At 47.8% G+C, this 13917-nt stretch overlaps 1 protein-coding gene across 1 annotated transcript in view; it reads right to left on the bottom strand.

Moving 5' to 3' along the window:
• SLC22A23 (solute carrier family 22 member 23) overlaps positions 1-13917 on the bottom strand; it is a gene marked incomplete at its 5' end in the record, with an annotated part of 169412 nt that overhangs the window by 111729 nt on the left and 43766 nt on the right. Inside the window, one exon of the mRNA XM_034660200.1 lies at positions 13016-13170. Coding sequence (XP_034516091.1) covers positions 13016-13170 — 155 coding nt within the window. The remainder of the gene's footprint in view (positions 1-13015; positions 13171-13917) is intronic.

The raw sequence follows: 13917 nt of genomic DNA, 5'->3' as shown, positions 1-13917 counted from the left end.
TTATACGTGCCTTGTAGGCTCCATATGCACGAGACTCAAGAAACCCCCTAGAACACGAGAAGCTGCATGATGATTCCAAAGAAGACCGTCTTTTCAGTGACAAAACCATCAAGAAGAGGCATGGTTTTGGTAAATTTCATTTATGGGAACCACAGATTTGGAAGATCAGTTCTCCATGTAACTTCGGCCAGCGACGCCGTAGCCATCAAAGGGGGAAATATTCTGTCCAACTTGTTAAACTGCACAAACTACTATTGCTTTCTGGCAGCCCATGGGACAGGAAGGGAACAACCCCGAGTTCTCTCCCCAAGATGGAGAACAAAAAGCCGGCGATGGTTCTCCACTGCCCAAACACCTTGTCCCTTTGGCCTGAGCTCTTCGGGAAAACCTTCCCAGCCCTTCCTCCTCGGCATCTCTGCACAGCCCCCACTGTAGAGGTTATACCCGGGCTGGCCGGGCTCCTCAGTGAGAGGGGCTGAGGTCAGGCTGGGGAAGGGTCTCCCCCTCAGCATGTTGGAGAGCAAGGCCACAGAGGCGGAGCAGAAGCTGAACCATGAAAGGACAGGGGAGCAGGAAGCAGGTCTGAGCCAAGCCATCAGCACAGTAATGAAGTTGGCAATGGAGGGCAGGAGGGAAGAGGACAAGGGAGAGTGGGTCACCCCAGCGGGGCCACGCTCTAGAGCACCGACTTCTGAAGTGGGGTGAGGAGACTGTGGCCATCTGCGCATGTGTTCTTGGCCGTCTACAGTTATTTTTACATTTTATGTTCTAGTCTCAGTGAAAACCTCAGTCTATATTAACACAGGTGGAACCTGGCTCACCTCGATGAGGAGCCGGTAGCCCAGGGTGGACCCAAGGTTTCTAAGCCACACCTGCATCCAGAGGTACACTCACGAAGGCCCAATGTCGCCGTGCCAGGCTGCATGAACGCAGTGGTCTGCAGACAGTGGCAGGAGAACCACGTGGCCACACGTGTCTGACGGCACAGGCACCAGGACCTTGGTGGAGCCTGGAGTCGGGCAGAGGGTGTGAGGTTTGCACCTGCCATGTCTGTAAAGGCCAACTTTGTTAGCACAAGAGTCCATCGTGAAGGTTTCTAGTCTCAATTCCAGTCATAAATGGATTAAATAGCTATTGAATTAATGTTTTAATAATGCCACAAATTGAACTGGATCTTCAAGAGAGTGGCCAGGTTAGCAGAGCCATCAGGAGGCATCCCACTGAACTGAGTGACTGCGGCGTGCTCGTGAGCGGTGGTGGGGTGGGCAGTCGCAGTGGTCCGTGCCGGCAAGCGCTGGCATTGTCGACGTCATCTTAGACAGCAAAATTACACCAAGAGGCTTCATGAACGCCGGGATTTTTCAAGTCCAGATGCCAAAAGAGATTAAATATGAACTCGAATCTGAAGCTATATCTTTCTGCTATTTAACCCAACGAGGGTGAGCGGTGATTCTGTTTCATGAAAAGACCATCATCCGTCACATGCAAGTACCACTATTAATTTGGATTGCGCTGGCTTTCAAATCGGATGTTAACATTTTGATCTTACAGTTATTTAGAAGTTGTAAGAACGAATGCAAACTCCTTATGGGATATTCTGTACACATTTAAATAATCTTATAACAACATATTTTAAGACAGAGTAAAAGAGGGCTCTTCGAAACAACCCAGCAGTTACAATCACAGACACTGGAGTCAGAGACTCGGCCTCCACTCCCAGCTCCTCTGAGTCCAGTGTGGGGCCTTGTGCAGGTTCCCTCCCCCACAAGTCAGGTTTCCATCTGTAAAATGGGGACAGTAATGGTGCCCACACAGAGAATGGTGGCATGGATGAAACATTCATATTGCACTCAGCACAGCATCAGTGTACATGGTAAAAGTCCAATAAGTATTAGTTCTTGCTTAAAGGCCCCACTAATGAAGTAGACAAGGTCCAGGGACTAGTGGTCTCCGTTTCCTTATCTGTAAAATCGGGCCATTACTAGGCTCCACTTTATAGTGTTAGTATGAAATTTAAAATATATGTGTGGGAGTGTGTATAAACGAGTAACTTAGCACAGTATCTGAACTTAGAAAATGCTCAATAAATATCTTATTAGATGTACTATATGTTGGCTAACTGAACATAATAAAAAATTTTAAAAACTAAAAATAAATAAATAAATAAGTGCCTTATTATTGTTACCGAACAATTATCATCATGACCTCTTTGGTTTTCCTTTTTATTCCTTAACATCAAAGTACTACTCAGCTGCATACACCATGCTCCATACACGCCAGGGGCTTGCGGGAGTGCATGAAAAGGGAAGTCATCACACAAGGTTCCCCTCAGCTATTCTATCTAACCCTTGCTCATCAGAGCTGTCTGTGATTCTCTCTAAAAGGAAAGCAGTGAGATTTTCTACTTATCCATCCACCCATCCGTCTGTCCATCCATCCATCCATCCATCCATCCATCCATCCATCCATCCGAGTGAGGGAGTGAGATCTGAGAAACCAGACAAAATCATGCTTCAAGTACTGAGGCCAGCAAAACAGTGAGCAAATGACCAGGCCCAAGGGCCAGGGGTCTCCCAGTATCACCTTCCATATACAAAGGAAGGGCAGTCACATGCCCTCCCCAACACACACACACACACACACACACACACACACACACACACACACCAATAATATTTACCAATATGGCAGATCGTTTGTACCCCCACCTGCTGCTCCATCTCGAGCCGCTGGTCGCATCTACAATCTGAGCCCAGGGCCTTGTATGTATAGACAGCTCTGCCAGCCTGAGAAATTGCATACATGTCAGGCAAGAATAGCCAGAAATTCCAAGTCGCACCAGCGACTAGCAAAAGCTCTCTCTTTCTCATGTAAAAGTGCTGTGACAGAGTAGGGGGGCTGGGTCAGAATGAAAGGGCCCTAATTCCTCCCCCACCCCATCCTGACAAAGGCTTGGAGAGAGTTCTGAGCCCTCTCCCAGAACCGGCACAAAGCAAAAATCAAGCCTTCATGCTTTCAAAAGGCACAGGTTGGGAGGGACACAGGCACCTTTCAGCTCTCAAAGAAGAGCGGGCAACCAACTCTGCTGGGACACAAAGACACAAAGTGCCCTTCTCTAGCAGACTCATCAAAGGCCCCACAGAAGGAGGAAGGGACGGAAAACAGCAGAACAACAGCCCTCAATCGGACAGCCCTCATTTCCCCGGCTCTGCGCTCCACGTGGGAAGTTCAGAGGGAACCCCACACCGGGGCCCCCGAGCTATCGAGCTCGGCCGCCGGAGAATGCCACCCGGAGTGGCCCTGCGGTCTCATTCTGGGGCATCCGGGCCAGCTGTCATGCTTCCCTGGCTCCTCGGACTCCCTGAGACCAGTTTTTATCAGGGTAGAGGGCACAGCTTTGAAGATGCCTAGGGGCCCCGGAGTCCAACTGCCCTGAGAATCACCACATCCAGAGTCTCGGCCAGCAGGGGCTGCAAACATGGGGGAGCGAGAGCCTGCCCGCCACGGAGTTTGGTGGGTTCCAAGGAGAAGAGGCGAATGGGTCCCCACAATCCAGGAGCGAGCCTAACGGGTGTCCAAGCTCAGCCTCAGACACCTAGGTGGTCCCCGAAGGCCCAGCTGCTGGGTGGGGGAGGGGGGCTCGTTCTGTGGCAGGAACACTTCTCCAGAGCGGGCAGCAAAACCAACAAATAAGACAAGGTGCTGGCCATGATCTCACCCCAAATACCAGCCAGGTCATGTACGTTCTTGGACTGGCAACTGGAAGGAGGAGCTGGACAGCTTTTCCTCCTGAGGAGTCATTTGGAAAGAACAACAGAATGCCTTGTGCCATTTCGCAGCCAAGCTCCTCTTCCTTCCCCACTCACACCTGTCCTGGGAGCATCCGTTTTCACACAAATCACGTCAAAAATGGGAGCTGCTATCATCCTGATGTGGAGGAGGGCGAATATACTTTCAAAAGGCACGAGCCCCTTGCAGCTTCCAAAGGCAAGGAGGACGCTGTGCAGGGGACAGATCGCTCCATCCTGGCAGACTTCCAGGATCTCCCTTGGGCCCTAAAGTGTATCTGCTTGGGGGTGTGGAAACGTCATGGTGGAACACGGCAAACAGCGGGACCACAGCAGGCCAACGGCTGCATTAAGGGACGGCGAACAAGTTTCCTGAGCTAACATTTAAAACTGCAGAGAAAATGCATATAGGCACTTTTAGGGAAGGGAAAGGGAGAGCTTTTTTGAGTATGTGTAAGATAAATCTTGAAAATGGCTACCAGCATCTACTTTAGTGTCTTTTCTCAACAAATAGTGGGGAATTAGATACTCAGGCGCTCAGGTCCCGCAGAACAGATAAGGTCTCTATGTATAATTTGTCCAGAAGAATTTTTTCCTTTGGTTTATTATCCTCTTCGACTCCCAAAGTGGTTAGGGCCTTTAAAATGCAGTCCATGGAGCTCTGAATGGATGTTACAGAAGTACTTTATTAAACCAGCCCCTGGAAAAATGATTAGGAAGAAGATTCTTACCCCCCCACCCCACCCTGACCCCCAAGTTATTCTCCTATGGGATGCTAAGCTGGTAGCCAGCCCCAGACCAAAGTTCCTCTTTAGCTAAGTTTTCCAAGCTTGCTGTGAGCTCAGAGGGGCCCTCACCTGAGAAGGCCCTACTGGAAGAGAAAAGTGTTGATTATCTCAATATGGGATGCCTGCTCTCAGCAGAACGGCGGCTGTCACGCGGAAAGAAGCAGGTGCCCAAGCAACGCGCCCACCATTTCTCCTGATGGTGATCACACCCATCCCGTCCGCACAGTCCTTCATAGATGAGAAAATGGATTGAGTTGTTCAGTACACGGCCCGAGACCCCAGGGGGTGGGCGGTGGGGCACGGCTCACACCCCACACTGGGATCCCTCCCAGGGGCTTTTCCACTGCTGACACATGCTCGCACACACGTGTGCGTACATGTGAACAGGAGGGGGGGTGCGGTCTTCAGACGCTGCCTTCAGTGTGGGGAGAACAAAATCGCATCTCTAATTCACTGAGGCTCTGAAGGCCTAGTTACTGAGCTGTGAAAATGGACTGTTTCAGGTGGCTTTAAGGAAAAATAGTTGTTACAGATTTGCCTCCCAATTCAATTTTTTTCTACCCAATTACAGTGAACATTTACCACTGTTAAAAAAGGTATTTTCTTGCACAGCAATGTGGGTGTACTTAAGCCACTGAACTGTACACTTATTGGTGAAATAGTGAATTCTATGCTACATACATTTAACCACAATAAAAAAAAACAGAAGATTTTCTTTCTCAAATACTTGACATCAGGACTATGCTACATACATTTAACCACAATAAAAAAAAAAAAAAAAGATTTTCTTTCTCAAATACTGGACATCAGGACAAGACGGTACTCCTGTGGGGAATACACGAAGTAAAAGCTATGCTTGAAATCAGGTATATTATGTTAATCACTAAACTGAACGACAGTTGCTTTTGCCCTAGTTGCCTCTGTCCTACTGGGCAATCGTTGCTTCATCCGATGGATATTTCTCAATCCTGGTCTTGCATCATTTGACACCCTGCTCGGCCCCTGCCCTAGCCTCCTGGGCATCAGCCTATTCGGACTTTCCACTGACTACTCAGGCTATCCCCTCGCAGCTCCCTCAACTAGTTCTACTTCTGCCCCTTTATTTCTCATGTTACACAATCTCTGGGTGATCTCAGTCATTCCGTGGCCCTTAACTGCTCCCAGGATGCTGCGGATACACAGACCTTGCTCCTCAACTTCTGAAGAGGCACTCACCTGTGGAATCGACCCCCTCAGATGTCCCTAAGGCACCACCAAGTCATCATATCTGAACTGAAGCGGTCGTCTTCCCCCAGCAAACCGGCCAGAGGAAGACAGTAGCCGGGAGCTTCACAATCTACAGGACTTGGAATCAGAACGCCTGGGCTGCATCCCTTGCCCCACCAGTTGGAGGGAAACCGATCCACTTATCCAAGCTGGTCACCTGTCCCCGCCTTGTCCTTCTCCCCCTTCTTCAGTCAGTGTGGCTGTGGACTGCACCTCCTTATTTCTCCCTTGTGTCCATGGCCTTCTTCAGAATCTTCTCCTTTCTCACCTGGATCCTACAATAGCCTCCCAGCTTTGAGCCTGACCTTTTTCCCTGGTCTGCTCTCCTCTGCCGCAGCCCGAGTGATCCCCCAAAGCACATAAAGATTTGCCTTTCTTGCTTGAGACCCTTTGCGAGCCTGGCACTGTCCTAGGGTCATGGAGGATAGGACCTTCACGCACGGTCCCAGCGTCCTTCCCAACCACAGTATCTGGCACGTCCTAGGCTCTCTGGCCTCCCAGCACCCCTGCAAATAGCAAACACCCACTCTCCCTGACCCTACCAAACTCACGGTTCAGGGGTCACTTTCTGACACTCTCGCTTCAACCAGGGCCTGTTCCTGCACCCTTACCCACTAACCTCTGAGTGTCCAGAGGGCAGGCAGGTATGCCTGCCTTTGTGCGCTCAGCACCTGACGGTGCCCCGTAAGGGCTCAAGTTGGAGCAACCGGGCACCTAGTAAGCCCCCGTATATTTGCCAAGCGAATGAGTGAGGAGGAGAAAGTAGTCTTGTGTTTCCAAGAAGGTCACCAAAACCCAAAACACAAACTATCTAAAGCAGAGTTTTCCTGGCATGACACAGTCACACAATCCAAAGGCCACACACATTTGCCTAGTTTCATGCCCTGCTAGCATTGATGTACAGCTTAGAATTCAAAAGAAGGTACGTAGACACCAGTGGTTTTCCATTTGGTTTGGTTGTTACTGTTGTATTGTTACAGCAGTATTAAATGTTGTCACAGAGGATCCATTGGGGTTTTTTGTTGTTGTTGTTTCCATCCACGTTCCCCACAAACGGGTCCAGGAAGGGATCGCACAGTGCCACAGGATGCAGTGTGAAAGCCTGTGTCCTGACTTAGGAGCCAGGGGCGACAGAAGCTTACAGATAAAGCAATTTGTCACTGACTCAGAGCCGGTCCATGGCAGAGGGCACACCATCACTGAGCTCTCCCGATTTCCAGATCTTTCTACTTTAGTGTGGTGAACTGCTTTGTTTCAACTGAAGCACCACTAAAATTCCAGTCTGGGAAAAACCTAGTCCGGAAGGACGCACACACAGCTTTTATGACATCCTCCTCTGCTTGGAAAAGGCATCCAATTTCAAAATGCCAGATATCAAAATACCTGTTTTCCCCTCTGATTTGGAGACAGGACAATCCTGCAAATTTAAAACATCCAAAAAACTAGGTGCCGTGAAGCCTACTTACACACTTAGGCAATAAACACATGCTGCCTTGCCCTGACTTCTGGACAAAGGAACACTGGGTGTGCGGGTCTCAGGGACGGCTCTGAGGAAGAAACCTGTACATGCAAGTCAGGCGAGAACTCCTTACATGCGCTTCAGACATACAGACACTGTATTTTTTTTTTTTCCAGAGAAAAGTCTCAGTACAAACTCAAGTTTGGGCTAACACGTAAGTAGGGATAGAAAGGTTTATTCATTTTTACTTGAAGGTTGAGAAAAAAAGAGCTGTCAGCGGTGTTTTCTGGCTCTCTGCTGGACGACTCACCCCCGGGGGGGGCAGGCCCGTGAGAAGCACGGCCCTGAGTGGCCACCCTGCCACCCCGTCTCCTAGGGACTGGGGCTCGCTTGCCAGGACCTTCTACACTGACTCAGGCTATCCCGGAAGTCACGGTTCCTCGGAGGTGGGACAGAGGGAAGACAGAGAAGCGCAGGACAAATACTTATTTCTTTTTTTATGCTTATATATCGATCCCTTTGCTTTTCAGTCTGCCTGCAGGGTGAGGAAAGTTTCCAGTGGAGAAAAAGACAGGTGCAGAAACCTCAGTCTGTTCTGATTTCCTAGCTACTCTAGTCTGAACCTGGAGAAAACAAATTCTTCTGAAGCTGTTAAAAAAAAAAAAGTATTTGTCAAAGGCTTTTGGTAAACTCTGACTCATTTCTTTGGTGGAAAAAAGCGGTGTCAGTAGAGCCGGTCCCACCAGAAGAACAGGGTTCTGGCTCCACCGTGCTGCTCTGGGGAGGGCCCAGGAGTATGAAGACCGGGAGAGGTGAGAGAGAAAGGCGACGGTGACCAAGCACGCATTCACGTGAAACTGTCCCTTCGCCCCCACGCAGTGCAAATATTTGCTCCCCAGAAGTGAGCCGCAAGCCAGTGGAAAGTCACCTGTACCCGACAGTGGTAATCACCGTCCTCTTCATTCCACAGTTCAGCAACTCAACGATGTGAGGACTTCTGGCTCAGTCCATTTTTTTTCTTTCTTTTTTTTTAATGTACAGCATGACTTTGATGCTTAACAACCCAGTTGACTGAAATATGTCCCGGGGAGTAATAGTTCAGAAAGACATCAAATTATAGAGATCCGTGCAGGAGTGAGGAAGAGTCGCCCTACACTGACACACGAGGAATTCCTCAACCCCTTCAGCGAGAGGCTAGCGCCGTCAGTGCCATGTGAGACAGAGAGCATCACCCCGCCCGGAGCAAACTCAAGACTGCTCCGAGTCTAGTTACCAATTAGACTTGGCTTCTCATTTTGCAAAATACTCAGGAACTTAGTTACCTGTGACATTTCTGGTCACTGTTGATTATGTGTAAAATTCATCCAGTTATTTAGGCTGACTGTTGAAGGAGGGTTATTACAATGAGAACGTGAAGCTTGGAGAGAAGTTTTCAAGGAAATTGTTCACTGTTGTCAGGTCCAAAAACAGAACAAAGAAGTGATGTTCACGCACCCAAAGTAACTAAGATACGGTCTCTGCCAGCAAAAAGTAGTGTTCATTATTTCAAATTGGGGTTTTGGTGGGGGGAGGTTGTCACTGATGGGAAGGGGGAAGACAGAGATCAAATGAAGAGAGAAACTAGAAAAACTATTTACATTAAAAAAATCTCTCTCCCATAGGACTTATTACATCTAACATCAAATTAATTTAAAAAGCAATAATCTCTCATGGGCTTCTTTTGAAGAAAGATACATCTGAAATGATGCTGTGTTTCCCTGTCTGTGATGTTATGAGTTCTCGTTGGAGAAAGGATTCATACCACAACACATCATGTCAGCCTGTACTGAACGGTGACTATTTCTTTAGTCTTTGATAAGACTTCATTTTCATAAACAAATAAGGAGATGTGATCCACTGATTCTTTTCTGGGTCTGTTGTTCCCTGCCTCTTGCCCAGCAGACAACATTTTCTCCCCCACCTTTTTTTTTTCCTGGTCCAGAGATAAAGGGATTCAATGTAGCGACCGATTGAGCGGGAGTATGTTTAATTATTTCAGTGTCTCCCAATGGCCTCCCGGGCAGACACAAAGCCATCCACCTTTGCTGGTTCTCTCTCGTTCATGCGAGTGCGCACTCTGCTTCTGTGTGAAGATTCCTGGAGAAGACGCCAATAATCTTGATTTTATGTCCTAATTATACAACCACATCTCCCTTTGATGATTTGAAGGAAACATAAGTTTAAAGGAAAGCATATTTAGCGGGAATGCACCTTAGAAAAATTCCAAAGCAGGAAAAAAACCTCCGGCAGCCTTGCACATAAAGCTGAAAACTTTTCCAAGTCAGCAGCATTTTGCAAAGCTAAGAGTCCACCTTCACGGCAAGCCACACTAGAAAGAAAAGCTGCACCAATCATTACTTCCCCTGCTCCCATTGCCAAGCACCTGCAGGACTAAAAAAAGAATGATACCCAGTTCTCTTCTGAGAAAGTACAAGCCTTTCCAGCAGACGCATTAAGTGAGATAAAAAAAACCGTATGGCTGAAGGGGGAGAAAACGTCGGGACCATTAAAAATGTGTTTTCCAAATAATCAATGCCGCCGGTTTAAAAACTTTTCTTTAGAGTCAATAAATGCTTCGACCCTGTGACCGGGGTTATCAATACTTTCCTTTAAGTAAAACAAGTTCCCAAATCTTAACTAAGCTTATATACTACCATGCATAAAACACTAGTAAATGCACTAACTTGGAAATTCAGACGCAGGCTGCCCTATTGGCCTGCCGCTTAACTTCTCATCAACAGCCTCTGTCTTTGCCTAAAATTGCCAGAGGTGGGCTTTGCCAGCCCAGTATATCTCATATCCTACCCCAATCCCAGCTGCCCATTACAACTTCATTTCCATTTTTGATTCCCCTTGCCAGTCTTAGGTCCTCTGCCATCACCAACCTCCCCCTAATTTACATTGTTTCAATATTCCCTCAATGAACTCCAAGTACTCACTGACATCCTTTTGCTTGATTCTAACTAGGCTCTACCAGATACTGTATTAACTCAGATAGGGCGCCTCTGGTTGATGCTTGGAAATTTTCATTGCCACGATATTTGTCAGGACGTTTGACTTGTAATCTCACTTTTAGAAAACACAATTATTTATTTATGCCCTGCTTTATTTCAGAAAGAAATGTAAGGCTCCTGGCACAAATACATGCAAAAAAGTAACACTTACATGATGGAAACAGGAAAATGGGACAAAGGAGAAATGAAGGGAGGAAAGTTCAGATAAAATTAGGAGAGAGGCCAGAATTTAAAGCTCAGCTTGTCAGGCTCATCATACACATGGCTGGATTAGATTCTAAGCTTCTGAGCTTTGTCGAAGTCAGTGGAAGGACAGAGACTCGCTTGTATTGGTGGCTGAAACATATGGCTCACTGGTCAAACCTGGCCCACTTTCTGTTTTGGTTAAGTAAAGTTTTATTGGAACACAGCCACACCTATTCATTTACGTATCATTTATGGTTGCTTGTCGCCCTATGATGGCAGTGTCAAGCGGATGCTGCAGAGACCTGCAAAACCTACAGTGTTTACTATCTGGCCCTTTACAGAAAAAAGTTTGCACATGACCAGGTTATGTGACTCTGTGCATACAAGATCAAAGCAAAGCAGTTTCCCAGGATAAGCACGCTCTTTGACAGAGAATGTTCTAGTAGAAAGCCCTCGCTATGCAATCTCTTGAAAACACATCCTTAGCTGCTTTTCCCACAGTACGCACGGCAACAGGTTTCACAGGGCCGATGGCATGACGTCACAACACACATCAGTGAAACAGTTCTATGGGAGGCTGGAACAATGCAGGTCAGGAGAAATTCTCTCCAGCTCTGGCTTAATTCAGGGAGAGTTGTAGAGATGGCAAGTGCCAGCTTAGAGCAGCCCTCCCCACCCTCCTTCCTTATCTCAGGCAGACACGGCCAAGGGCTCCAGGTGCTCTCCCCCAGAGAGTCCCGAAGTGTCCTCCGAAGTGTTCTCTGTGTTCTCTGGCAGGCCAACCACTAGTGGTTGGCATGCAAGATAAAACTGGTATGCCATCTTTGTTCAAGGCGATTTTCCATCAACACTCTGCCTCTAGGTCTGAGGAGCGCTGGGCTGGTGACATGGAGGTAATGCTCCCTGCCACATTCCTGGGGGGAGATACTCTATTCTGTCGACATGCAGAGCCGTCTCCATTAACAGCATCCACGAGGATGCACTGGCCTGACATCATCCTGTGGGAGCCAGGAGCCTCCCAAGGATGGCTGAGGAGAAAACCCATCATACCTGCACATGTGGGGGGCAGGCGAGGGTCTGAGAGCACGGCCAGGGCTCCCCTCCAGAAAAGAGCACAGAACCTCCCCCAGACGCACAGACCACAGAGGGGGCGAGGCCAAACAAGCGCTCTGGCATTTTGTCTGGAACATTCAAGCCCGATGCCTGTGTTGTTTGTTCAAAGAAACAAAACCTCCAAACAGCCATCACCCAGACCTGCTGGCCTGGAACACACATATTCCTAAAGAACCCCTCCCTGCCCGAAACAAGGATTCCAAAATAAATGCAAATAAACTGGAAACAGTGATTTCCAAGAAAGTACAATTGGGCTCAGTGTTGGAAGAGGAAGACAGAGCCACCAGTGGCAGATCTGGAAGAAGACATCTGTCACCTTTCTCTATGCTCATTCCTCCTTTGTGACTATAAAACTATGTTACAAATTGATTCTATTTCTATTCTCTACAATCGGGAACAAAAATTCAGGTTACCCGAAGTGTTACTCAGTCTTCTATACGCAAAATCTAAGAGAAGCAGAACTACTGGGTACTGTATATATGTGACTCCTACCCATGTGGTCAAAAGGAAAGAAGCAAGCAAAATGCATTATACATCGTTGTACGTTATTCCCAGCAGATCTTTCCACAAGGTAATTAAAAAGTATAAAACCAGAAAATAAGTAAAAACATCAAGGTCTAAACCTTCCTCCTCCCTGTGAGCTTGCAGCTGTTTTAGCAAACGCCAACTACAAAGAAGTGAGAGAACACCATGTCTGACAAGGAAATTAATAGAGTCAACAAACGTGTTAGATCAATGAAGGAAATTTTTCTTTACCCTAAAAAGAGCAAATACTAACAAATGCTGAGATTTGCCCTTCTAGTACCAATGCTGAGGGTTCAAGTCCAGACCACATCAGGCCACATGTGGACACAGGAGAATGTGGGAACTTTGGAGTCTACATAACCTTAGAGAAAAAAAAAAAAAGAAAGAAAGAAAAACTCTTAAAGCGCCAATGAGAACACTGAGCCCAAACCGGACGGTAGCGGTCCTCGGTATGTTCCTCTGGAATCATGTACAGCAATGTCCGATTACGCACGGGATTCGGAAGTGCGCAGAATGTCCACCCAGAAAACTCTGGAGGAAAGCAAAAGCCCCTCCATATCAGCTGTGGGCGGACCCCTACTTCTCCAAGTAATTATGTTAACCCTCCATGTCCTTCCGTGAGCCCTGAGCCCAAGCTGAAAATCAGGATAGAGACATTCAAGCAGACAGACACTGCTTGAGAAAACCTTTTTGGAACAGTTGAGGCCACTGAAGTTTGTGCTTCCAAAACACTGCCATCCCAAACCGCCAGCACGCACAGCACCCTTCCCATAACCTCACGGCTGCAGCAATACTTCCAGGTAATCTTCCAAGACAGTCGTGAAGGCTCCTACTTACGTAATGCATACAAGGTAAGAATGATTCCAGCCAGGCAGAATCCTTCAAAGAACCTGAGGGTGCTGAACATGGTGACATTCACCGACAGAGCCACGGTCAGTCCAAAGATCAGAATGAAGATGACGGAAAACAGGAGCACAGGCCGCCGGCCGACCCTGCATACGGAGAGGGGAAAAATTAGGAAGCGTCGTTAAACAGGGTTGCAAGGCTAGATGCTGACCCCAGTAGCCAGCTGGCGCTCCACAGATGTGGCATGAGTACTAGATTAAAAGGCTCTGTGGTATCCAGACCCAAGTTGGTAGATCTAGGGTAGAAAGGCCCTCTGGGGAGATTCAGCCCAAACCCTTGCTTTGTACATAATGGGGCAGAGGTCAAAACAGCTACTGAATAGAATGGAGACAGGGACCCAATTCCTGTTGGCAAGTCTGTTTCTGAGCGTAGCGGGGGATGATTCAAGGCAACAGCAACAAAATCAATAATAACTCCCCAAACGCAAACCTTGACACACCCAGCATAAAATACCTTGAGAAATTGCTGACCTTTGGAATCGGCTCCAAAGTCAACACAAACACTGAGCCAAGTCACTTCATTTACTTTCTCTGGGCTGTTAACTAGTCCTACCTGACCTCCCATGCAGCCTATCAGAGTCGAGGACCTGACGGCGGCTGATTTATTTCAGCTACATGATGAGAAATACTTTTTCCAGGATCACAGACTAAACTAAGGGAGTTTGAACTTTAACTAAGGAGCATGGACCTGGAAGTGAAGCCCACCAGACAGCAAGGGACTTGGGAAGAACCTGGCCTACTGTGTTTCCGGAAAGGGCAGCGCACATGCTAGGTTGGCGGTTTACAGAGCGGGCTGGTGCGAGATAGGTGACCACTAAGGGGCGATGTCCTTCT

Source organism: Ailuropoda melanoleuca, chromosome 5 (assembly GCF_002007445.2).
Source record: "Ailuropoda melanoleuca isolate Jingjing chromosome 5, ASM200744v2, whole genome shotgun sequence".
NCBI lineage: Eukaryota > Metazoa > Chordata > Mammalia > Carnivora > Ursidae > Ailuropoda > Ailuropoda melanoleuca.
Note: the sequence above shows the minus strand (reverse complement) of the source record. Positions and strands in the feature narration are given on the sequence as shown.